The 25,920-nt window shown below is 40.9% G+C and overlaps 1 protein-coding gene across 2 annotated transcripts in view; it reads right to left on the bottom strand.

Moving 5' to 3' along the window:
• Window positions 1-25,920, bottom strand: part of dcc (DCC netrin 1 receptor) — a 158,740-nt gene that overhangs the window by 88,485 nt on the left and 44,335 nt on the right. For both annotated transcript variants that reach the window (XM_028026239.1, XM_028026238.1), the window contains exon 2: window positions 11,468-11,821. In XM_028026239.1, coding sequence (XP_027882040.1) covers window positions 11,468-11,821 — 354 coding nt within the window. The remainder of the gene's footprint in view (window positions 1-11,467; window positions 11,822-25,920) is intronic.

Raw genomic sequence — 25,920 nt, 5'->3', positions numbered from 1 at the left:
TAGAAAGTGTCCTGCTGGTTCTGAAGCACCTGTTGATTCCTGTAAGTTCTGAAACGTTCCGTTCCAGGTTCCCATTCAGCTCCTGTAAAGAATCCTGTAAGTTCTAGAAAGTAACCGGCTGGTTCCACAGACAGACTTTAAGTTTCAGAAAACGTCTAAACGGATCGTTTTGTAAAGTTCCCTCATCGGTCCAGTTCTGTCTGTGTTGGGTTCTGAAGCTGACCTTTAAATATAGGGCGGTTCCCTCTGCGGTCCGATGGAACGTTGTCAGCAGTAGAAAGCAGATTCATCAACACTGACACAAAGTTTTCTTGGTATTTTCTGTCTCCAGTCTCTGACTTGCTTGGCAGATTCTCCTCCAGGTTTCCCTAAGTTCTGATCCCAAACCGAGCCGAGAACCTGAGCTGCTGCGGTTCTTTCTGCCACTTCTGATAATATTCTGCTGTTTCTACCGGGTCGGGACGTTACTCAGCAACCTTCATTTCTCTATTATTTTGTGATGAAGCGCCAAACGCCTGACAGGCTGACGGGGGTTTTAATGTGAACCCGACCCCTGAACCCTGAACATAAACTAAATCGGCTTGGTAATGATTTATGGACCAACCTGGACAACAGAAGTCCACTACTGTGGCCTCAGGTCCAGGAACTTGGTGACTTTAAGGTGGGTTGTTATGGTTGAACATGTTAGGATCGGTTCACACAAAACATGTTTGTTACATTTTTATCACAGAAATCATAATCAGATTAGGGCTCTGTCACTTTAAATCCAAATAGTCTGCTGTTGGCCACGCCCCCAAACTCAACGTTTACACTCCCATGAGAAAATGTCTGCAAACAGATGCACAATGGCTGCTTTTCCAGCATCCATTGTACAGAGCATGCAGCAGAAAAACCAGCTCACAAAATATTCTGGAGCTCTGCTGTGGTTGCTAGGTAACGGGCAGAACTCTGCTGTGGTTGCTAGGTTGCTCTGTTGATTTGTGAGGCTGGATATTTTTGAAACGGCTCATTTTCCAGACACCAAAAAACTAATTTATAGCCATAAAACAAACTGGATGTTGTTTTTAAGTGCTCGCACTGCAAAAACACAAAATCTTACAAAGTATTATAATTTAGTTTCTAATGCAAATATTTGAGTACAGTTGAAATAAGGTATGAATAGCTTACAAGTAAATTTTCAATAAGAAATATGAGTTTATTTTAAGAGAATAATTTGTTAATATTGGCAGATGAATCCACCCATAAAACTTTTATCCCTTATTAAAAATGAAATAATCTGCGAATGAAACTTTTACTTTTTACTGTTTCATAGAAACTCAGGAGTTTTTGGCTGAAAAGTTACTTGTAAGTTAGTTTTGTCTCATTTCAAGAAGCAGAAACCTGACAAGAGATATTTAATAAAGTTTTTATACTTAATAAAGTTTTTATACTTAGTAAAGTTTTTATACTTAGTAAAGTTTTTATACTTAATAAAGTTTTTATAGTTGGTTTTGTGTTTCTTGCAGCTTTTAGAGAATTACAAAAATGTGAATTTGGCTCAACAGGTCCAGTCTAATGCATGATGTACCGAGCTGCTGCTGCAGTGGTGAGGCGGGTCAGAACCAGGCGGATTACAAAGGCAGAGCTGGAGCGAGGAGCAGCAGGTGTGAAGACCAGAACACAGGCCGGGTCGGACCGGGTCGGACTCCCAGATGAAACCGGCAGCAGAAAGTGGGAGCGGCGTCGGCGGAGTCCAGCCGCGCCAACAGCTGGCGTCTCTCGGCTCATTTCATGTCAACACGCGTCTCCAGGTGGATTAATCCGAGCGCCGGGACTTTAATGAAAGCTGTTTATTTTCTCCTGCGTGTTGCTGCGAGATTTAAAGCAGGATGAAGTGATTGAATCAGATCTGATGAAAAAAAACAGCAGGCGATGCGACTGCGTTTAATGGAAAAATGAAATCTGACAGGCTTCCCATTTATCCAGGCTGCTCCATCAAAACGAGTTTCTGGCAAACAAAATGTTCTGCTATCTGTGAGCAGCTACTTTAAAACCAAAGCAGGACTCGCAGAAAATGTCACGACTACCAGGAAGCAGCAGGGAGCGTGATTAGAAAACATGACTAAGGGGTACAACGTTTTGCTGCTTATTATTCTATTAAATTATTTATTAAATGTCTGTTTTTTTCATGTAATCTTCTTTTAGACGCTCCCTGCAGGCGTTCCTGACATCCAACCAGCTCTCTGCATCCTTCATCACATCCAGGAACCTCCTCTCCTCCCTGCCAGCTCCGTCTTCACTGGAAATCGCTGATAGTTATTGTGTCTTATTAACGTTTTTCTTGCCTTTCCATTTTTCTGTTGCAGAAACTTGATTTGGAAACAACTATTAAGGTTTTAACTCTCAGCTCTACTTTTCTTTTTGGTAGCAACACAAAACACTGGCTGTACTTTTAAGTTTTGGAAAGTTTCAGAGAAGTTTTAGCAAAGAAACTTTGAGGAGTTCAGGGAAAATCATGCACAAGTCGCAGATATTAAGATGCTCCCAGTAGCTGAGGTTATAACAAAACCATGATTAGATTCGCAGGTGATACAGCGCTCACTTCACCATGTCACCAGGTAACTCTGAACCCGTCCAAGACAAAACTGAACTATTAAAGACAAACGATCTGAAGTGAGTTATTACAGCTGGAAACTGGAGATCAGGCTGAAATCTGAAGGGTTTGAACCTTCAGAGACACATAAAGACGGTTAGAAAATCAGCCTTCTGTCACCTGCAGAACGTTTCCAGGAAACTTTAAAAATCTGCTGCTGCTGGATCTGATCTGCAGAACCAGAACCAAACGTCAGTCTGTCTTTCAACCCGTCACCATTTTCCCTCACTTTGCTTTTGTAATCTGTTCTTTTGATTGTTAAATGTTTTATTTTCCTTCTAAAACAAAATTATAAACACATAAACTTTCATTTTCTTGAATAAATAATTCTTCAGATTCACAATTTACTCAAAAGCTTTCAGAAAGTTACTTTAACAAAAATAATCTGCTGCTGTCCAGCCAAGGTGGCTCTTATTAATGAGATTTTCAATCTCTATTCATTTTAATCCAAAGGATTGATGAAAATAAAAAGTGCCTTATAAGTTCTGGAATGTTTTGATGCGTAGCTTGAAAGTTTTGGAAAGTTCCCACCGGGTTTCAGGAATGAAAACTACAGAAACCTGAAAGTTTCAGTTGTTTCTAAACATGAGAACTGATGTTGTGTCTGCAGGAAGAGAAAAGACTGAAATCGTGTTTCTGTCTCCACTGATGTTCAGGGAAAACATTGAAACTACTTGGAAGGTTTTTTCTCTGATTATGGCATAAAAACTAACAGAAAGAAATTAAGTTTCAAAGTGTAAGTTGTTTGTCCCACCAGAGACTCTGTCCCAAAGTGAAAGATTTAACGGAAATAAATGTTGCAGCGTTAAATTTGTACGTTCCTGATTATGTAAAACGCTCGTTAACAAAAAGTGGAGTTCATTCATTTATTATAACTTTTTCTAAACTTTGTCAAACAAAACTGATTATATAAGAACAAGCAGAAACCACCAGGAATGTCGGAGCGCTGATCAAACAGACGCTGAATTATTAATGCAGCTTCTGCATTTAAAAACATGATTTATGAACATAATCTGGTGTCCTAATTTATTCCAGATGAGAACATTTCCACCATTTTATTCTCATTAAGACGTAACTACAACCACTGAGTCAATAAAGATGATGTAACCAAATAGTTTATTAATCTGTTAAATATTTCTATTAGAATTAAACACAAGTCAAATCCTTACAGATATTTCTAATTAAATTAATAAATGTATTTAGAATTAAACTGTGTTCATTTAAAAACTGAAACTCCAACAAAATGTATATTTATATCACTTTTATCTAAAGTCTGTAGTGATTTTATTAACTTAATGACTTAAAGCTCAATAAGTTATTAATTGTTTATTTAATAACTTATTGACCAAAAATTAAAACATTTTAAGATCTGAACTAAACCAGCAGCTGATTCACAAAATGATCAAATAAAAACTTTCTGCTTCCTGTCCAACATTATTTAAATAGTTTCTAAACCAAAGTTAAAAACTTCAATTCAATACAAAGAATAAAGAACATTACATTATATTAATATATTATATTAATATATATTATATTAAAACCAGGTTGTGTTTCCAACTAACAGTAAAGCGCTGCTTTCTTCCAGACCTCCGTTGTTTCGCTCAGTTAGCAGCTGCTAACAGCGCTAGCAAGGATATTTGCTAAACTCACGATTCAAATGTTTTTCATAAAACAAAGAGGTGAGACTAAACAAATGGTAAAGCATGGAAAAATACAGAACAACAGATTATATTTTCAATTTAATTTCTGCCTCTGCTCTGACTGCTGATTACGTAGTTAGCTGCTAACGGAGCTACTGATGCTACTCACTTATTAGTCAACAAATAAAGTGTAACACAGGAATGAATATGCATATTTAAAGTTAATATACTAAGATTAAAATATATATCACACTAGTACAAAATATACTCTAATAAAACATTTGTATTTAATTTTATACACTAAACTTCTACTTATTTAGCAAGCTAGCAGCTAGCCACAGCTAATGTTGCAACCAACAGGCAGGGTGTCTACGTTTATGTCATGAACGCAGCACACTCTTCCATTTTATGTATTTAAACTAAAATACAATAAAGCTTGAAAATAATAAACAATCAATTTCTTCAATTCTACACTAAACCACTCTGTTTAGCAAGCTAGCAGCTAGCAGCTAACATAACTAACAGTCCAATCAAGAAGCAGGAAATATATAAGAAAATATACAATATTACAATTCTTAGAAAAAATAAATATAGTGGGAAATATTTGTACATTTTTCACCAAATTATTGCTTTCATGTTACTGGCAGGTTAGCTGCTAGCATAGCTAATGGTGCTATTAGCTAGCAGGTTCTATTTAGTAACAACATGGCTTGCTATATATCAGGCGTGTCCAAAGTCGGTCCTCAAGGGCCGGCATCCTGCATGTTTTTGTTCTCTCCCTGGTTGTAGTAACAACCTTCTCAGCTTGTCAGTGTTCTCCTAAGGCCTCTAATGAGCCATCATTGGATCCAGGTGCGTTAAACCAGGGAGAGAACTAAAACACACAGGATGGCGGCCCTCCAGGACCGACTTTGGACACCCCTGCTATATATAGTTAGAGAGAAATAATTCCCTATGTACGTCTCAATACAGCATTTCATATAAAATGTTTTTATATGAAAGGAGGTAAATCCTTCTGCAGAGTTTTTATTCTGGGTTTTGTTGTGACCCTGTGAGGCCATTTCCTGCTGGTCTGAATCACTTCCTGCTTCCTGTGTCCCACCTTGACAGGAGCAATCTGTGAAGCTGAACTCTGACCCGTCTCCTGCTGCAGTGACATATAAAAGCCCAGGGATCCATCGGCCGCACCAAGGTCGCTCGCCGCGCGCCGTCTCTGACATCATCACATATGTGAGGCGACGGGAACGCTGATGTAAATTATATAGTTGAGCTGCTGTCGGTTTGTGTGTGGATCACCCTGCGCCTGCAGCAGCCGCTCACTGAGGAGGCAGGCTGTGGAGCCGTCACCGAACTCGCTTCAAGTCTCATCAGAAAACTTTAGATTTGATTAACTTGGCAAGTAGCGGCTCCAGGTCCGTGTTTTTATAGCTTTAAACAACACAAAGCCAATCAGATAACAGGCTGCGACCCGTCAGCCAATCAGGTAACAGGCTGCGACCCGTCAGCCAATCAGATAACAGGCTGCGACCTGTTAGCCAATCAGCTAACAGGCTGCAGGTCTTTGGTTCCAGCGTTCCCTCTCTCAGTATTTAAACCCTCCTGCTCTCTTCCTTTCCGGTTTTTCCAGTTAAATCTCTTGTTTTTTTCCCTGCTGTCATTTTCCTCTGGTTTCCTGTTTTTCATTCGCCTCTGGCTCCCTGTGTTCCCTGAGGTTTTTTCATTAAAATATTATCAGCTCTCTGCTTCTCACACATCATGACATTAACTAATTTAACAAACACCTAGCTTGAAATCAACCTGACATTAACATCTTAATTCAAAGTGAAATGAAAATATTAGTTAACACATTTATTGAATAAACTACTAATTGGTAAAGGTGGATATTCGCGCTGATGGCATGGAATCGTAATCAAAACTAAAGTTCTGTAAGAAACTGAAAAATTCCTCTTGGTGTTTTTTAACATCAGTACCTTCAGGTTTTCTTTTGAACGACCTGGTATTGTTTTTATACATCATTACTTGGTCAGCTAAGCACGTTGAGGTCATGTTAGAGCAAATAACCATTTGTTTACATGCAGTGCCTTGCTGACCACTAGGGGGCCCCACAGATTCAGCTCCACTGTGTTTAAAAAGAAAGCAGCCAGAAGCTTTTCTGTTTGTGATGAACTTAGGTTGCATCTTTGTTTATCTTTATTAAAAGGCTCAAAACGACTCGGGTAATAAGATGGAAATCCCAGCCAGCAGGCAGCAGCATTAGAGGGATATGTGGGATGATTTTTCCTCCTTCTTTACCTTGGGACCAATTATTATCCACGTCTGGTGGTCAAGCCACACTTTTCCTCGCTGCCATTAAGCAGGATTTGTCCGAATCCTCCGAGTCGACTGCTAATTAGCAACCGGCTGGACTGAAAGCTGGTTTCCGTCCAACACCACGGCAGTACATTCAGGAACTTAACGAGGACAGTTTTTAAGGCCAAGACTTTGAGTTTTAGCACAACATGAACAAGTTGTTATTGAGTTAGACTGAAAGCAGTTTTCACAGAAGGAAAGGAGGTCATGGTGGGAAAAAGACAACTGCAGTGAATCTGGTTTGGAGGAAAAACTCCCAAAAAGTGGCTACATATTTTAAATTAATGCAGATTTATGAATAACATGTTCCAGCTGAGACTAGCAGGAATATTTTCCAACCTTTGAACTTGTTTATATTTCAAACCACAACCTTTGTTGTATTTCATTGGGATTTAACATTACCAAACACATAACTGTGAAGACGAAGAAGCATAATTCATGGTTTTACAAACGAGGAATGTAAGATGTTCTGTAGGCTGTTTTCCCCCTGACAGTCCTGTAAATGTGGTTCTACTGGAACCAGAACTTCAACATCTGCTCCACTTCCAGCTGCTGTGGTTCTGACCCAAACCAACCTGTTCCCCTCCTGGCCTGTGGAGGCGCTGCACCAAGAACCAGGAAACGACACAAAAACCTCTGAAGACACTGAGAGCAACTTCCTTCTTCACCAGATGGAAACAAGATGGAGGCGTCAGATTTTAGCGGTTGGAGGATTTCTTGACTTATTTCTCCCGCTAGTGCTAGACTAGCATGTTTGTTTTGGTTGTATTTACCCAGAATGCCCTGCGCTGTAGTCCACTTCCTGCTTTTGGAGCGGACTACAGCAGAATATGCATCCTGAACCAGAGTTCACTGCAATCAAACTGAGACTGAGTTTTGTAGATGGACCAGAGTTCACTGTTTGGTCCAATTACGTATTCACACCTCCTCGAACGAACCGGACTTTCCAGGCAAACAGACCGGACCCAGGTCAAAGCGGACCGGAGTTGGGTCAAAGCGGACCGGAGCCGGTGGTGGGAATGATGCAGCCTCTGACCAGAATCATGAAGTCCAGCATCCTGACAATGAAACACGGTGGAGGAAGCATCATGCTGTGGGACCAGGAAGCTGGTTGGAGTTGACTGAAGGTTGATGGAGGTAAATCTTGAAGAACACCACCGTACACCCAGCAAGCTTTACATCAAAGCACACTGATAGATATGAGTGGCCTAGTCAAAGTCCAGACCTAAATCCAAAAGATCTGAAAATTCATTGTAGAGATTTACAGCCGGATCTGGTTCTAGAAAGTTCTGACCCAGAAGAGGGTGCAAGTAAATGTAGCCCACACTTTTCAGATTTTACTTTGACAGCGCCACCAACTCTTCCTCTGTCGTTTGGAGACGTTCATCGTGTTTTCCGGCTCCGTTTCATCCTGTAAGCGAGGAAGCTTCCACTCCTCGGTTCTGGTTCTGCTCAGTCTTATCTCCTGTCTGGGTTTCTCTGAGCCTTCAGAGTTTCTAATTAATTCACAGTTTACGCTCCGTTCTGGGCACAGAGGCTCCAACACGCCGGCAGACTGCTAATTGAATTTTTAAGCCTCTCTTGTTAATTAGCATTTTGCCTTGTAATGTGTGTGACGTGAATGTCATTTAGGAACAACTAATTTGTGTTTAAGCATGCCTGTGTGTGTGTGTGTGTGTGTGTGTGTGAACATTTTACATGCTTTCTAAGGCTCGTTTACAGAAACTGTGGCCTCGCCTGCAGTGTTTCGTTTTAATGAGACCAGTCACACAAACACGCTTAGAAATCAAAAGTAAAGTTATTATTTTTTTTAAAGTCATATAATATCTTCTAGCAGCTTTAAGGTTTAGTTATTAAACAGCATCTGATCACGACACAGCTTCACCTGCAGCCTTGAAACGTTTCTTCTTCTGTGGTTTTGCCTGCACAGGAGTGCCGCGGCCGTTGGCCAGCCATCTTTAATTGAAGTGTCGCTCCAGAGAGCGAACATACGAGCAGCAGATGAATCAGAGTCGGTCGGGTCCAAATGTTTGTTCTGATGGGAAGCCGAGTAGCAAACTGCATCATCTTTACTCCTAATATCAGATAATGAGCCGAGTAAATATTAAGAGCCTGGAGTCTTTCTGGATTTAGAGCAAGGCCAGCTTCTCTCTGGGTAAAAACACGACTGAAGGAAAAGTTTGGATCTCTGCAGGTCTAGAGGCCACGCCCCCTAAAATAATGCAAAGAATTCTACTAAAGCAGGCGGAGTCAACACAAGGGGGCGTGGCCTAGTGTGGGAATGACTGTGGCTAAATTTAGCAACTTCAATTTTGAGAAAACAACAAGCAACAAATTTCCCAAATATTTTCAGTGTTTTATGGCGACAAAACGTGAAGGGTGGCTTGCTTTCAGGGTTTCTGCAGGTTTCACCTGCTCACATTTAAGACTTTTTCAGTCCATCATGAAAGAAACGTACAAAACAAAATCATATTTTACATCATAGAGCCAAGTTATGGTTTGGGTTTGCAACAGAAGTGAGCCAGTGGCGAAGACAAACGTCATCCAGCTAACTGGTGATAAGTTACACTTACCAAGGAGACTAAAAAACCAAAAGGGTTTATTAGCCGCTAGTTAGCATTAGCCTCAACCTCCTTAAGCCACGGAATGACATCAGGATGTCGGCATGCGGCTCAGACTTTTGCCTGACAGAAAAGCCCCACAAGATTACAAAATATAACGTCAAACTGTTTTGTCTCGACAGAATTTAAGACATAAAACTGAAATATTTAAGACCAACTAACATTTTTAAATGAAATCAAGACATTTCAAAGTCTTTGCAGTAAATTTAAGACTTTTTAAGTTCTGCGTCATCAACCGCCTGCAGTCCCATCCAGTCCACTTTGTGTTCACATCACTAATCAATCACTGATCAACGCTACGATCAATGCTAGCAATGCTAACTAGTCCACCCCCTGACTCACCACCAGGGGGCGTGGCACAGAGAGAGGGCGCTACAGCCGAATGTAAACATCAACTGTTGGAAAATTAAAATGCAGTACCACTGTTCAACACAAAGAGGGCAGCACTGAGACGGTTTTAGGATAAATATGGCTGAATTAAACAGATTTATAGAAAAACGTTACAACTTGAACCAAAACACAAAGATAAAAACAATAAGAACCAACTTCTGCTCAGCTGCAGAAATAAAAACGTAGCTTTAAGGAGCTCGTTGGCGCTCCAGTCAACCTCTTCACCATTTTCTGAGCAACTTTTACCAACAAGCAGTAAGAAGCTCAGCAATATCAATATTTCCAACCTTTGTTTCTACAAATCACATTTTTCTAACTTCCTGTCCTGTTGCAGCTAATCGAAGCAGAACGGCTGAGAAAAGGAAAGAATGGTTCCTCTGTTTTGCGTCAGTCAGAATCCCAGTGTCTTCCTAAATCCAGGAGATTATCTCTGCCTCAGTGTGGAGACAGGAGGATGTACAGTGGAAGATTAGAGGAACATCACAGATTATATTAAAATACGCGCTGTAATAACGTAACGCTTCGAAATCTAATTTTCCAGGATTATTGTCCGCCTTGTTGCGTCTCCTCTGCTGCTCAGACAGGAAAACATTCCTGCTGGAAATAAACGGATTGATGTGAACCTGCAGAGGTAAAAAGTTTGGGGATTATTCCCCACACCTGGTCCAGATGTTTCGCCAACGTTAGCCGAACCACAGAGATGCTCTTAAGCTGCCGCCGCCGCCGGGCCTCTGTCTGTTAATGCGCTCCATAAACGGTATTGATCTGAAGCCACACAGCACTTTGTAAATTACATTACAGGTGAGTTACTTCAGCTCTATTAAATGAATAAGAGCAGAGAAGCCGATGCAGGACGATAAGCAGCAGAACTACCAAGGGCGGGTCAAGGAAACGGAAACATCCGGAGAAATTCACCCGAAAAACAACTCAAAGCTTCAGCTAAAACTGGAAACAAAAAACCCAACTTAGCACAGAAACTCCCACAGCGCTAAAAAAGAAGCTCTCGCCACTAAACATACAAAATAATGGAAATCTGTCAAGATGGCCACTGAAATCAGGAAAATTTGGTTTTTGCACTAAAATCTGCAATTAGTTAAAAATGTTGGTGTCAATGGAGATGATGATAGAAACTACATATAATTTCTTGATCTCTTGTTTCCTTTTTCTTGAAGACATAATTTTTCAAAATGGCCGCCATGGCTGTAATGGAGAACACATGATTACAATGGGCAGTAGCTGTGGACAGCTAATCAACAAGGCAGGTTCACTAACCGCTAATTCACTAAACCAGAGTCTTAGCTCTGCTAACACTAAAATGCTAACTAATGAAATTAGCTATGCTAACATTTAACAGCTAAACATAAAACAATTAGCAGAGGCTAACACTAAACCATTAAACACCTCAAGAATTAGGGAAAGCTAATGCTAAACACATAATAAAATTAGCAGAAGCTAACGTTAAACTGCTAAACACAATAAAATTAGCAGATGCTAATGCTAACCATCGAGAGATATCATCTTCCTCCAGTTGACGACTGGTGTGAGACTCGCTAACAGCAAACTCCTCAGTTTCTGGTTTTGCTACATGTGATGTCATAAAGTTTGTCCAAATCATAAAAATGGGGAAAATTTCATGGCCACTATTGAGTTTAAAACGTAAAAAATGGTGGCCATGTTGGAAAATGGCCATGATCCTGACATTCATGAAGCTAATGTGAAATAAAAAACGTTGTACCCTAAAGGTTAGCATGTTGTTACAGTAACATGTTGCGGTCACAGAGTCAGACCGTCTCATCAGATTAATAACGAATAAAAATGGCGGTGCGTTTTCTCACCGGCCACTGTGACCTTTGCCGTCCGGCTGACGATGCTTCCCAGCCCGTCCAGCGTGGCGAGGCATTGGTACTCCCCTTCGTCGGGCCGGTGGTGCCGGGAGTGCACCACGTTCTGCACCGTCAGCGTGCCGTTCTCCAGCTGCCGGCGCCGCTCGTCCACCACCGCGCTCAGCAGGACGCCATCTTTACGCCACGTGATGGAGGCGGGGCCCGCCGCCGCCGAGCCCGCCTGGGCCTGGCAGTCCAGTTGCAGCGTCCCGCCCCGCACCGTTACCGTGTCCTGGGGCTCCACGGTGAAGGAGAAGGTCACAAAGCCAGGGCTGGGCGACGAGGAAGAGGAAGGAGCGTCGGAGGCTGGAGGAGAGGAAGAGGAAGAGGAAGAGGAAGAGGAAGAGGAAGAGGAGTCGGTCATTTCATCCAATAAAACCACCTGAACTCTGGGAGCCATGTTGTTTCCAACACCACACACAGCTTGTTGTTGTTCTTATTGTTCTGCAAACAAACCCAAACTCATGCAGACAAGCCTGTAAACAAACACCAAGAAGCAGAGAAAGGAACCGTACTTTGACTAGACTGTTCCTCCAATCAACAGAAACAAGCTCAGAAATTATTATTAATGTTCTGGAAATGATTAAGCAAAAATATTTATGTGTTAAATTAGTTTGGAGGATAAAAACAACAGAAGCTAAAACAACACTGTACTTATCAGAAGCTAATGCTAAAGAGCTAACTTCAATTCAATTATATCTGCCTTTGAAAAACTACAAAAATCAAGAAATGAATTTATTCTGAAATAATGTTCATTATCTCTAAGGCCTTTAGATATTGGATTAAAATCCGTGTTTATATCTGAACTGCTGCGTAAACTTTCTATTAACCCTTCAAAATAAGAGCATTTGAAGCATTCTTAGCAGTCAACAACCAAAACCTTAACACAGAACAGCCAAAAAATGTATTTATGGGAAGCTAAGTGTGCTAAATGTTTTCAGAGTTAGAAAATATGCTAAGCTGAAAATTAGCTCAGCCATCAGCGCATTAGCAGGAGCGTGCTATCTCTGGTCAATGACCTTTGACCCTCTTCTGGGTGCTACAGTAATTTACTCCAACGGCGTTTAATGGCCGACCGTCCAGAACCCACCAGAACCGTTTATCTTTAGAAACGTTCCTTTCTGCTCATCAGTTTTGTGGAGGACGCTCTGACGCGCTGCGCCGCCTCGGCTTCAAAGCCCACCGGTCCGGTCTGATCCGGCCCGACCGGCGCTGGTACTGCTAACATCCTGCAGCTAAATATTTCCTCACACTCATTCTGCCTTTAATGTTTGGAGGCTTTGAAGTAAAAACTCTGCAGGTTTGTTGTTTTTAAACAGAGTCTTTAATTTTGGGGGTTTTGCTGAGTTCTGCTGCAGCAGCCTGACCCAGACGCTCCGGGTCCGTAACTCCTCGTTCCTCTCAGAGCCTCCTGAGCCTCTCCTTTGTTTCATGATGTGTTTTTGTTGCTTAATGCTGCGTGAGGCGGCGGCGGCGGCGTCTCCGCAGGCCTTTGATGTCGTCGCTGCTAAAAGGCCTTTCATCGTGATCAGAGAGCCGGTTTGTTGAGTCAAAGCGGCGCTCGGCGGCGGCGGCGGCGTTCCCTGGAAGGGCTGGGAGGAGGAAGGGAACGACACGCATCACGACTCGACTGGGAGGCGGCAGATACACGCCATCTTTAAAGATGGAGGGAGGGGAACAGAAACAGGTTCTGTCTGCTGAATCAACCTTTGACCCCCTTTACAGACAATGCTACAAAATATGTAGAAAACATAAACTTCACAATTCAATATTCAATAATTATTACACTTAGTTAGCATAGATGCTAACTCACTGATATTATATGGAGTTTTGTTACGGAAAATAAAATATTATCAGATAATAAAATTTTTCAACACAATCACCTCTTGACTGTAAGAAAATATTTTATATCACATCAAATGTAATTTTATTACCACAGTTCTGCAAGTTTTTTGTGTGCTGGACTAAGCTAGCTAAAGCAGCCAATCACAGCGTCGGAGCGCCCCCTGGCGGCCACTGAGTGTGTAACAGGTTTCTGGGTCTGCAGAGATAAACAGTGGAGGATTTACGACCAGCAGGACCATCAGATTAAAAACAGGAAGAAAAAGGAGGAAATATCCACCAAACAAAGGAAGAACAAGGAAACTTCTGAGTCTGAAAACGTCAAAATGTGATAGAAATAAGTTCAGAAATGTTGAGATTAATTTTATTTTAAAAATGTAGGAAATTTGCAACAAAAATCTAAGAAAATTTCTAGCAATTTCTTTTTAATTTCTGATTTTGAAAAGTCAAAAATATTTAACTCTTATTAAATTTTCTAAAATCCAAAATTTTAGTTCCAACTTTTTTCTAGTAAATTTTCACATTTCAAAAACTGAAGTTTTCTCTTTTTTCCAGATAATTTCTCAGATTAATCTAAAAATTTCTGATAATTTTTTTCTAGCAAATTTTGAAACTCAGAAATTTCCTAATCTTTTGTAGAAACTATATTTGATTTTTTTTGCTGTAAATTTATTAATATTTTTGGTCCTAATAGGCCTCCATACAGAGACAGTAAAGCAGCTAATGTGAAGCATTTTCTGTTATTTTATTTTAATTTTGTATCTGTAACAAAAGTGGAATATTTTCCGTATTTTGAAACGTTGGATGTTTGAGCAGCGAGATTTTTTATTTCGCAAGGCATCATGGGAAAACCCAGGAGAACAATATTAAACAGCAGGTCTGCAGGTTCAGAGCGCCGCTATAAATCACCTCAGCGTCCAATCACAGGTGTCCCTCCTTCACTCTTCATCCCTCCTTCCTCTCTCTCCTCTTCCTCCTCTCTTTCCTCCATGGTTTCCTCCTTATTGATTCCCCCCTCCCTCTCTATCAGTAAATCACTTTCCTGACAGCTCAATCTGTATTCACTTCCACTGCTCACACACACACACACACACACACACAGCTGGGCAGCGTGCCCTTGTACTCTTCGTCCTGCAGTTTGATGCTATCACTCTCTGTCGCCGTTTCTTCATATTTCATCTGAAACATTGAGCTGCTCTTCACTTCATGTTTGAAGACAAATCTTTTCTGTTACTGCTTCGGTTTTATTTTTTATTTTTTGCAGCCCTTCTGAATATTTTAGGGCCTTCAGGGGGAAAAAGCAGAATGATTTTCTGGAAAATGTCGGGTTTTGCTGCTTGGTTCCTGGATTTCTGAGGGAGTTTTCACATTTTCTGGTCCAGCCGCCTTGGGAAGACGAGCAAATCGTGGAAAAGTTAAATATTTTTTTGTCCCACATTCCAGAAATGAACCTCATATTTTACGGCTCAAGCCTTTAGTTATTGTAATATTGATTAATATGGCCCATAGAGAATGAAAACCGTCCCAGAAAATATAAATATTATGACAAACGTTCTTAGAAAATTGAGTGGAAGGAAAAAGGTGCACCAGCTGAAGCTGAGTCGAGTCAACAAGGCAGATGTAGATATTAGCTTTGGTTTCCACTGTGTGTATTAATGCATATTTATGTATATTTGCTGTTTGAAATGTTAAATTATGCATCTATGAGGAAATCTAAAGAATTGACAGGCAGCTGGAAACGATCATGAAACGATCCAGCATTAAATCAACAATACGTTTAGAAAATATAAAATAATCTATGGGATGTGAATTTATTTGATATTAGTAAACAGTTTAAGTGAAATTTACACAGATAATTTAAAATGTGAAAATATTTCAGATTCCAGCTGAATTTAAACTGATGGAGTCAAATTATTTTTTCTAAATAAAGATTCATTTGTAAAGTTAAAAATGATTAACAGCTACAGATTCAAACTAAGTATTTAGACAGAACACTAAATGTTTAGCTCAAAGCTAAATTGCTAGCTAATTACAAACTAAATGTTTAGTTTAAGCTAAATTAGTTAGCTTACTAACTAATTTTGAAACTAAAAATAACTTAATATTTAACTTCACGATATATAGTGACACTGAAGCTTCCTAACAAGCTCTGAAACAACATAATGTTTAGAATAAAACTACATATTTACTTTAAAAATAATAAAATTACCTAAATATTTAGATCGAAGTTAAAAAATTGACAGTAAAGCTAAATATTTAGCTTGCTAACTAATATTGATGCTAAATAACAAAAATATTTAATTTCCAGCTTGAGCTTCAAAGTAAATATTGATATTAATATAATATTTAGCTAACTGTGAAACCTATAGATGAGTGAAGAACAAACTGACTGGTTTATTTTCATTAATTAGTGACAGTGTTCCGGTTTCTCCACATTTTAAATCCTCAGTCTTGTTTTAACGTCGGTTTCCTCTGAGATCCAGGAGGAAAATGAAACCTGGCAGCAGCAGGACGGCTCAGCGTTTAATATTCAGCAGCTGTAGCAACAAGCAGGAATGAAACAATGGGCCGGTCCTGCCAACAGAACCCTGCAGCATTTAACAGCAGTCCGAACACGGCCGGACCAGAACGCTTCTGATCGGGTCGGCACGGCAACGCCGCTTAAATCCAGAGTTTAACTGGTGAGAGGCGGTGACAGCGAGGTGGACGGCGGCCAAGCCAACACACACACACACCGACACACATCAACACACACACCAACACACACCCCGACACACACCCCGACACACACTAACACACACACCAACACACGCCGACACACTAACAATGGCCGACAGCGATGGCCGCCGTCTGACAGGAAGACTGCATTACGACTCTGGAGGCGGGCCAGAAACGGGATTAAACACCACACAACTGCTGCCTGGAGCAACAGGACCGGGATGGACCCAGATGGACCCGAATGGACCTGAATGGACCGGGACGGAGGAGCAACAGGAGAAACGATCAATAACGAAAAATTAAACAGAAAGCAAAAGAGATCAGGGAAGAAACGGCAGAAATCGTCCAAATCCAGCTAACTGTAGCATTAGCAGGTCCAAAACGCTGCACAGCGTCTGTCTGGAGGAACAGGACCGGGACGGACCCAGATGGACCCAGATGGACCCGAATGGACCCGAATGGACCCAGGTAGACCGCGATAGGCTGGGACGGAGCAGCAACAAGAGAAATGATAAATAATTAATGAAATACAAAACAGAAACAATTTCAGAAAAGAAAAGTCAGAATTCGCTGATTAAAGCCAAACTGATCAGCTGATCAGCGGCAGGATGTGACATCAGGAGGAAACTTTGTTAACAAGCTTCACCTGGCAGGCAGCATGTGAGGCTCGGTCAGCTCTAATCTGCTCTAATCTCTGCTCTAATCTCTGCTGTAATCTCCCAGCTGAGCCCAGTAAGAGACGCAGACGCACCAGTTAGAAACGACAACACAACCTTCATCACCAGAACCGTTAAAATATGAGGACAGAACGGTTAAAACGGACCGACAGAGGAAGGATGGGGTCAGTCATTACAGACAGAACCAGGGATGAAATCTGGTCTGGACCTTCAGAGACACATAAAGTCGGTTACAAATTCAGCCTTCTGAACATTTGAGGATCATCATTCATCTTCATCAACATCTCTGTTGTTTCTGTGGCTCCATATTTACTGGAAAATACTGAATTGGTTTTATTTATTTGTTGTGTTTTCTCTCAGTGACAGTAAAATAAAATCTGATTCTTTACTGCAACATAAAATTGCACAATTTGTGAAAATAAATTACCTTTATGTAAACAAGCCAAATTAAAAAGAAACATTTTCCAGTAAAAAGTTTTGCGTTAGCATGAGGTGATTTTTCAGCCGGATGTTGCTGCAGGTGGAAACGCCAAAGAAGACAACAGGAAGTGGCAGGAGGACGATGGTTTGTAGTTTAGTGTTTTTTTCTGAGCTCTCACAGCTTCACAGTTCATACAAACCAGATTCATTCCAACGTTATGAATCCATAAACGACGACAATTTCCTCAAAACGGCGCTTAGGTAGCTGCTCCAAAGGAGGCGGGGCTTGTCGCTCCAACACCTGAATAAAACGCCGTCGTCTCCTCTGATTGGCTGACAGATGATGAATATTTGTTTTTTAATGACTTCTTGCATATTAATTTCTAATTTAATGGAAAAACTCTTATTGTGAAATTGTGAATTTTCCACATTAGCAGAACAAAGACAAAGTTCTGCTCACATTTAACATAAAGTCGGTTACAAAGTCGGCCTTCTATCACCTGGAGATCATTTCCAGGATTCATTAAAGACCTGCTGCTGTTGCCATAGCAACCTTCCAGACCTCTCAGGTCTTCTGGTTCCGGTTCTGCTCTGCATCAGAACCAGAACCAAACATGGAGAAGCAGCTTTCAGCTTCTATGCTCCACAGATCTGGACCAGCAGAAACACTGATCAACACGTCTGATGTGAATTTGATGATTCTGATGATATTTGACTAAAAATGATGTTTGTTGCCTGAGTTATAACTGATGTCTTGTCGCTACCAGTTGGGTTTGAACCGGTCCCGTCGATGCCGACTTGTCCCGGTGAGTTTGTGTTTCTGTTCTCTCCGTTTCTCCTCCTCTGATATTTCCGCCAGTCGTCCTTAATTAGCCCGGCCCGGCTCAGCCCGCTGTGTTAGCTGCTAATTACTCCGAGTGTGTGAGAGTGCGAACACTTGTCAATCCCAGCCCATTTCTTTCTGTTGTGTAAATTAAATTAACTCCACTGGCTGTTTACACACGGCAATAATTAAACGTAACGTCAACGCTTCTGATGTGGAGCTCAGAGGGGATCGTGGGGAATCCATCAGACGTGTTGGATCCGCCTCACTCTGCGTCGCCTGCACAGCATTAAAGATCAGCTGATGATGATTCATGGATCCGAGTCGTTTCAGAAACCAAGCCATCATTTTCTGACCCAAAAGAATTACATCTGCAACAGTTCTTAACGAAAAACAAAAACATTTTCATTAAGTTTTAGCCGTTCATTCCCATTTAGTATTATTCCTAAAAACAATATCAGTACGATGAGTGCGTTCACGTTTTGGCTCCAACAACGATGAAGAAAGTTGATAGATTTGTCACCAGTTGCTTCAGTAGATTTGTTGCTAGAAAAAAAATTCATTGCTAGTTTTTTGCTAGTCGCTTTTTTAAAATAAAGTTTCTAGTTTATTGCGAGTTGCTTTTTGAAATGAAGTCACTAGATTTGTCAAGTTTCTTGAATGAAAGTTGCTACTTTTTCACTAGTTGTTTGAAAAAAGCCTTTAGATTTCTTAACTTTAAAATAAAAACGGCCAGTAGTTTGCTGAAAGCTTCTTTTGAAATAAATTCACAAGATCTGTGATTCATCACTTTTTGGAATAAAAGTCGAAGTTTGTTGCTGGACGCCAGAGGAAAAGTTGCTACGTTGGTTATTACCACTTTTATATGCTTCTAACATGTTGTGTAGTGCTGTACGCTTGCTGTAGGTGCGCTACAACGCCCCCTAGAGTCTAGGAGAATATTAGCTATATATTAGTTTTAAATAGCTGTTTTATTAACTCAAATAACATTAACTGCAGTAATTAACTATTAGATTAGTATTAATTATGCTTTATTAACCCTTCAAACTGCATCCTACAGTAACTATTAGCTGTATTAACTGTATTTTTGTTTATTCCTCCCTCTAGTCGCTGTTTTGAAACAAAGTCACTAGATTTGTTGCTGCCGTTTTCTCACCTTTTCTCTCAGGCATTATCCTGGCCGCCCTACAGAGGAGCCTCATCTCAGCTCATCTTAACATTTTTTGCTGTAAAGTCTCTTATTTTTTACCTCTGTGTGAATCTGAATGTGGAAATGATGATAATTTTCAAACCTTTTCCAGATGAAATGTTTTAGATTTTTAGTCCGTTTCGTCTAAATTATATTTAAACTGATTCAGATTCAGTTAAAGCAGATATTTTTATGTTTTTGTTCCAGCCTCTGTTTAACCACTCAGGAGACAAATTAAAGTAATTTTCTCATTTTAGCAAGGTGGAGAACTGAAGAGATGGAAATTCATGAATTAAATATATTTTCACTCACACACACCCACACACACACACACACACAGAGCGGGGACGTCGGATCCCCAGAGAAAACCTGATCATGTTCCTCGGTTAAAACCCCAATAAGCATCCGGTCGGCACTTTGTTACCGGAGACCTTTACTGCTGTCACACACAATTACCAGAGGGTCAACAGCAGGCCAATTATACACACACACACACACACACACACACACACACACAGCGGATAGTTGGGAGGAGGGAGCAGCTGTCATAACAGAACCACCAGGCCGGTTTGGGATGACAGCGGCTCTGCGGAGCGGTGGGAGGGGAATATCTGTCAGGATGATCCTCCTGGTTCACGCCGGGTTCATTTCGCTGCTTCTGCTTTATGAACCGCCACTTAAAAAAAAAAAGCTAATTTAAAACTAAAAACCATCCTAGAACCAGAGCCGGACCAAACCTTGTGGGGGCCCTGAGCAGATTTGTCTTCAGGGCTCCACAAACGAGACCCTTCATTGTTCCTGAGCTAGCTCATTTATAACTAGCTTACATCGTAACGTAGCTGCTACCATTAGCATCATTTATAACTAGCTTACATCGTAACATAGCTGCTAGCATTAGCATCATTTATAACTAGCTTACATCGTACCAGCGTTGTCTTACTTGGATTTTTAAATGCACATTAGTGTTTAAATGTGTTGCATTATTTTAACTGTTAAACACTAAATTTACAGTAAACTAGTTAATAAGTTTGATGTCTTATTAACCAGATTAACCACTATTTGTGTAAAAAATATAAAAATATGGGAATTGTTTATCCATGTGTACACAATGCAGCTGTGCAGAATCAAACATTTTTATTTATCTGGCTTCTCTAAATTCATATTGAAATTTGCAACAAAGGTGTAATGTTCAAATTTAGGTATTCCAGGTATTAAGGGGTTAATATCTGCTTTATTTAAAATAATTTATTTTTGACGTCTGGGGTTTAGTTTGCTTCTCATTACTGATTATTAACTGTGGTGGGAATATTTCTGCTAATGTGCTAAGAGCAGAGCTAATATTTTGGTTAGTCCTTTAGCGTTTTTGCTAACACTTAGCACATTTAGCTTCCCCAAAATAATTTATTTAGATCAAATCTAAAGCACTAATTTACCAGGCTCTTTAGTAAACATTCACTTGAATAAAGATCAACCTCTCAGTTGAAGTTTTGAATATCGACAGTTCAGATAGTTAGACGTTTATACTCATACTCTTATTTTGAAGGCAGTTTACACAGCATTTCTGCTTCCTCTTTTCATGTGAAATTATTTTTACCCCCAAAAATATTTGAAACGGGAAACAAACAGGAACAAGATACAACCAGGACATGTAAATTATATCATGTCAAAATTAAACTGGTGCTTCATATAAACTGAAGTTAGCGCTTTAGCTTTAGCGGAGCTAATGTTTATGATTACTGCTTTAGGGTTAGCAATGCTAACTTTTAAGTTAGCGGTGCTCAAAACTTACTAATAATTTAACTGTTTCTAAGGGGAAGAAAGACGTTTATTTAAACATTTTTTCACAGATTATGTGACATAAAACCTAATTATTAATCTTTATTTTAAAGCTTTTATCTGATGGAACCAAAACAAATGTAGAGTGGATTAAACTGAGCAGAACCGGTCCGGTCCGCTCCGGTCCTGTTCAGGACTAAAAGCTGCAGCCTGAAGCAGAGAGGCTGTCGGATCAGAGTCGGTGTTTTCATCGTTTAGAGGAATAAACTGGGAGCTGTGGGAAGAATGGGAGAATAATGGGAGGATAATGGGAGGCAGTGGGAGTGATCTCAGTAATCCTCAGTCACTCTCTCCGCTTTCATCTTCAGGCTTTTTGTCTTTAAACACTTAAAAAAGGAGCCAAGATGATTTTAAACCTGATTATATAAAAGCCAGCGGGAGCAGAAATCCTCATTTCACAAAATATTTCAGCTTATGAACATTATTTATGTTTAGTTTTTAAATGATTCACAAAAAAGTCAGATTTTAAAAAGTATTCACACCCTTTTATTGGTGAGGAAGCTGAAAAATGTTTATTTTATGAATAAAATGTCTGAAAAGTGTGGCAAGCATTTATATTTAACCCCAAACATACCATCCATGGTAAAGCATGGTGGTGGCAGTGTCATGCTGAGGAGAAGATGGGTGGAGCTAAATCCAAGAAGAAAACCTGCAGAGCTAGAAGTTGATTGGCGTAGTCAAAGTCCGGACCAAGTTCAGTTTGGTCTGAGTTCATCTGAAGCTGATTGATCTTATTGATCGACTAACTATTGATTCATAAGCGGCCATTTTGTTTTCTTTTGAATGAAAACTTTAAACCGTCGTTCCATAACATAAAAGGTCAGATTTCTCATAATGCGCTAAATTTAAAAAATGATTATATTTTATATTTTAATTTGTTGCCCACTGACTGAACAGACAAACATTTATTAATTTATTTATTATATATTTATAAAACAAAACAAAACCTAATAGGCTGGAAAATAAAAGATGAAAAGAAAAAGAAAGAAACTTAAGGATTCATGTATGATGGACGTCAGAGATCCTGCAGGTCCAACCGTCTGGGCCGATTCTTCTGGACCCGACCGGAACCAGAACCAGAAGGCAAACCAGTCAGCCAGTCACTATCCCTCCCAGTACTCCCAGTATGGCCTTCCTGCTTCCAGCGACCAGAAACGGAATCCCAGTCTGCCTCTAACTAGAGCTGTGTGTGTGTGTGTGTGTGTGTGTGTGTGTGTGTGTGTGTATCGATCTACTGATGTGTGCGTTCTGTGCGCTTCGACCCGTTTGGATTTAATGAGGATAAATGTAAAACGTAACGATTTGACCTTATTTGCTCACAACAAACAGGAGTCGCCATGGAAACGAGAAGCTGCTGAGTCGCCGCTCGCATCAATCATTTATGGAGATTCATGCTGACAGTGGGCAACATGCAGCAACATGCAGCAACAACAATCAGCAACATGCAGCAACAACAATCAGCAACATGCAGCAACAACAATCAGCAACAAGCAGCAACAACAAGCAGGAACAAGCAGCAGCAACATGGACAGTGTGACCACAAGTTTGTTCACTGAGAAACTCTTATTACGGACAGACGGGTCTATTTGAACCTGGAAAATGAAACATTTTTCACAACTTTTCCAGAAGCAAAGTTTTGCTCTCAGCAGCAGAACATGAGTTGGTCCAGATGAAGAAAGTTCCAGTTGAAATAAATCAACAGTTGCCCGTTTCTCACATGGATGTTTTAAGAATGAGCTGAAACTTTCCTGTCATTAATTTAATATTTATTCTTTTAAACATCAGAGGAATGAAACCTGCAGAGCCTCGTCTCCTCTGGAGATGTTTTACATGCCATCCGTCGCCGCGCTGCCGGCTAAAGATGGAAACTAAATGAAACCTGGAGATGTAGGAATTATTCATTTAGCATGCTGCAGCTGAAGAAAAATGATCGTTGAATCATAACTCTAAACTCGTATTTTTCTTTTTCTCATTCTCAGTATCGGCTGCGCAGACGATCAGAAGCAAAGCGCTGCGTCTGTTTTTATTTTATATATAATGCAGGTAAGAATCAGCGTGTTAATTTGATAACAGCTAAAACCAATGCTAGCATTGTTAGCCAGCAGCTTCTGGCAGCAGGAAGCTGAGGACGGGATCTACCGCAAACCGGATCGACAGCTAATATGACGGACCAGAGCCGGCCCGGCACATATTCCCCTCCCCCACTAGTTGCTAGCCTCTGTCAGCTGGTTGAAAGTTTACAGAAATGTTTCCTTTCAAACTAAAACAGTTTTAAGTCACATTTTAGACCAGTGGAGCGCCGCCTATCGTTGTTCTACGGTACTACAGCCAGATCAGTGAACAGCCTGCTGTTCCTTCACTACTGATAACCCAGATTAATATAATCCTGCCATCAATCCACCAGGAGCAGAACCTCTGATATGAGGAGGCTCCCTTGGTTTCACTCTGGATTTGTTTTAGTCCAAATCATCACAGTTTGATCTCCCTTCGTCTCTCTCCTCCTCCCTCCTCCTCCCTCCATCTCTCTCCTCCTCCCTCCATCTCCCTCCATCTCTCTCCTCCTCCCTCCATCTCCCTCCATCTCTCTCCTCCTCCCTCCGTCTCTCCTCCTCCCTCCGTCTCCCTCCGTCTCCCTCCTCCTCCCTCCGTCTCTCTCCTCCCAGAGGAGCCCTCTGCTGACAGGCGTCTGCTCTGAACGCGTTAGCGCCGAGACCCTCTGATGTCCTGTGGGTTGGTGTGGAACAGGAAGGGGGTGTTTATCACACTTCCTGTCAGATCTGGACAAATGCTGTCAGATATTGTGTGCTTATGGATTAAATCCCTGGACGTTATAAAAGAGGCAGAGCGCCGTTTCTCCTGGTTCAAATGAAAAATCAGGAATATTTTATCCCTGAATGCTAAATAATACCTGGATTATCTGCAGCTTGTTTGGTGAAAGAAACCAGAGGAACAGAGTCGGCCTGACTGCTAACAGCAGATTTAATCACAGAAACATTTATTTCAGATGTAAAAACTACAGTAAAAGCGCTGAGACTGTTTAGTTTCTATAACTTGCTCACAGCTCTCGCCTTGTTGTGTAGGCTAACATGCTAGCTGCTACGTAGCTATCAGTCATTTCTATGCGTTGAGTAATGTTCAGCAGTTTGAATTTAAACCACTGAATAAAAGGAAATGCAGAAATGATGATAGTTTGTCCTGCTGCTTAGAAATGCCAACATGAAGCTAAAGTTAGCTTCCAAATGGTGAAATGTCTAAAAACAGCTAAACAGAGCGCCAGACCACATCTAGCTTGTATAATCTACAACAGATTTGGAGCATCAAAGTATGTAATTTTTTATTTAGAGCAGATTGAAGATGCTGTAGGTAGAGAACAATTTGGTGGAATCGCCCTTTAGCCGTTTCCCGAATCAGGAGCTGCAATAAGAAGCTAACTTTAGCTTCATAATGCTTACCTGATGGAGGTTGCTGCTAACGGTTAGAATCGGGATCAAAACATTTTTCAAACTTATTAAAATGATGTGGTAAGAATATTGAAAGATTTTTTAGTCACTTTAAACATCACTCATTATCTTCCAGTTTGCTTTGACTATTTAATTTTAGCTCTAGCTAATCCAGTAAACAGCAGATCACTAGCGGAGCATGCTAGTTTATTTCTAGAATGTGTAAAGGAAGGATCATAGACGGTTTGTGTTCGTAAATTCAGCCTCCACTTCCTGAGTTGTGTTCATAGATTCACTGTAAGGCCCAGCATGCAAAGCACAAGCGAAAAATTATGTAATTTTTAAATTTTATTTTTATGAATCACAAAACATCTCAACAGAAAATCCCAACATATTTAAGGCGACATTGAACATCGTCCTTCCAGGAAGAGCAGAGGAATACCTGGAAAGAGTCTGATCTCATTTTAATGATTGTTTATTAGGTGGTAACTGAGACGCATCTGCTGCCAACACACACACACACACCATCTGAGAGTGTGTGTGTGTGTGTGTGTGTGTGTGTGTGTTGGATATCCGTGACCAATCGGGACAGAAGCCACAGGCTTTCCAACTGCCGCCCCCCTTGAGACGGAGCGGCTGGTTTGTTCCCCCCGGCTGACAGATTGGTAGTTTATGGGTGTTAACAGATCGGGGGGGTGAGGGGGGGTTACTCCTCATCATCAGTCATCGCCCCAGACCTTCCTCCTCCTCCTCCTCCTGCTGCTGCTGTAGGGAACCAACGGGGAGCGGCTGGCAGACGAAGGTCAACGCCGTGACCCCGCCCCAACAAAGCCGAGAGAGAGAGTGTGTACTTTTAAAGGGGTGAATGACGAGGTCAGAGGTCAACAACATGTTGACCTGGGGTGGAGGCTCCTGTTAGGAGACGAGGAAACGAGTGGATCCCTCTAACGAGCAATCGAACTCGTTAATAACACACAGTGCGACCTTTGACCCCGCTCATGTTGCAGACTGTGGGGATAAACCTTTCCCTGTGATTCTCCTAAATCTCCGTTTGCTGCAGAAGCGTTTAGTCTGAAGCTGGCGGCGGGTCGAGTGGCGAGCGGCGCGAGGACAAAGGAGGCGCGCAGGTGTTGACATTTTCCCAGCAGCGAAGATCAAAGCGGCGAACGGCGAGAGAGAGAAGAGGCTGATGCACACACAGACAACCTGAGCATGTTCTGCTTCCACTGCTCACAACTCGGATGGTTTCTAAGAAAAACTGTCCAAAAAATAATCAAACTAAGAAGAAATCATCACCTGAAAACATGAATAAACTTTAAATATTAAAAATGTTTCCCCACATGACGACTTCACACCTTAGTTACAAAACCAACCTGAAAATATGAAATTATTTGTTAACTTTTGACTGTTTTGGTTCTGTTTCTGTGTTGGATTACAACCAGAACCCGTCTGGCAACATG

The sequence above is a fragment of the Xiphophorus couchianus genome, chromosome 8, assembly GCF_001444195.1.
Source record: "Xiphophorus couchianus chromosome 8, X_couchianus-1.0, whole genome shotgun sequence".
Taxonomy (NCBI): domain Eukaryota; kingdom Metazoa; phylum Chordata; class Actinopteri; order Cyprinodontiformes; family Poeciliidae; genus Xiphophorus; species Xiphophorus couchianus.
This window is presented reverse-complemented; position numbering and strand designations above follow the sequence as displayed.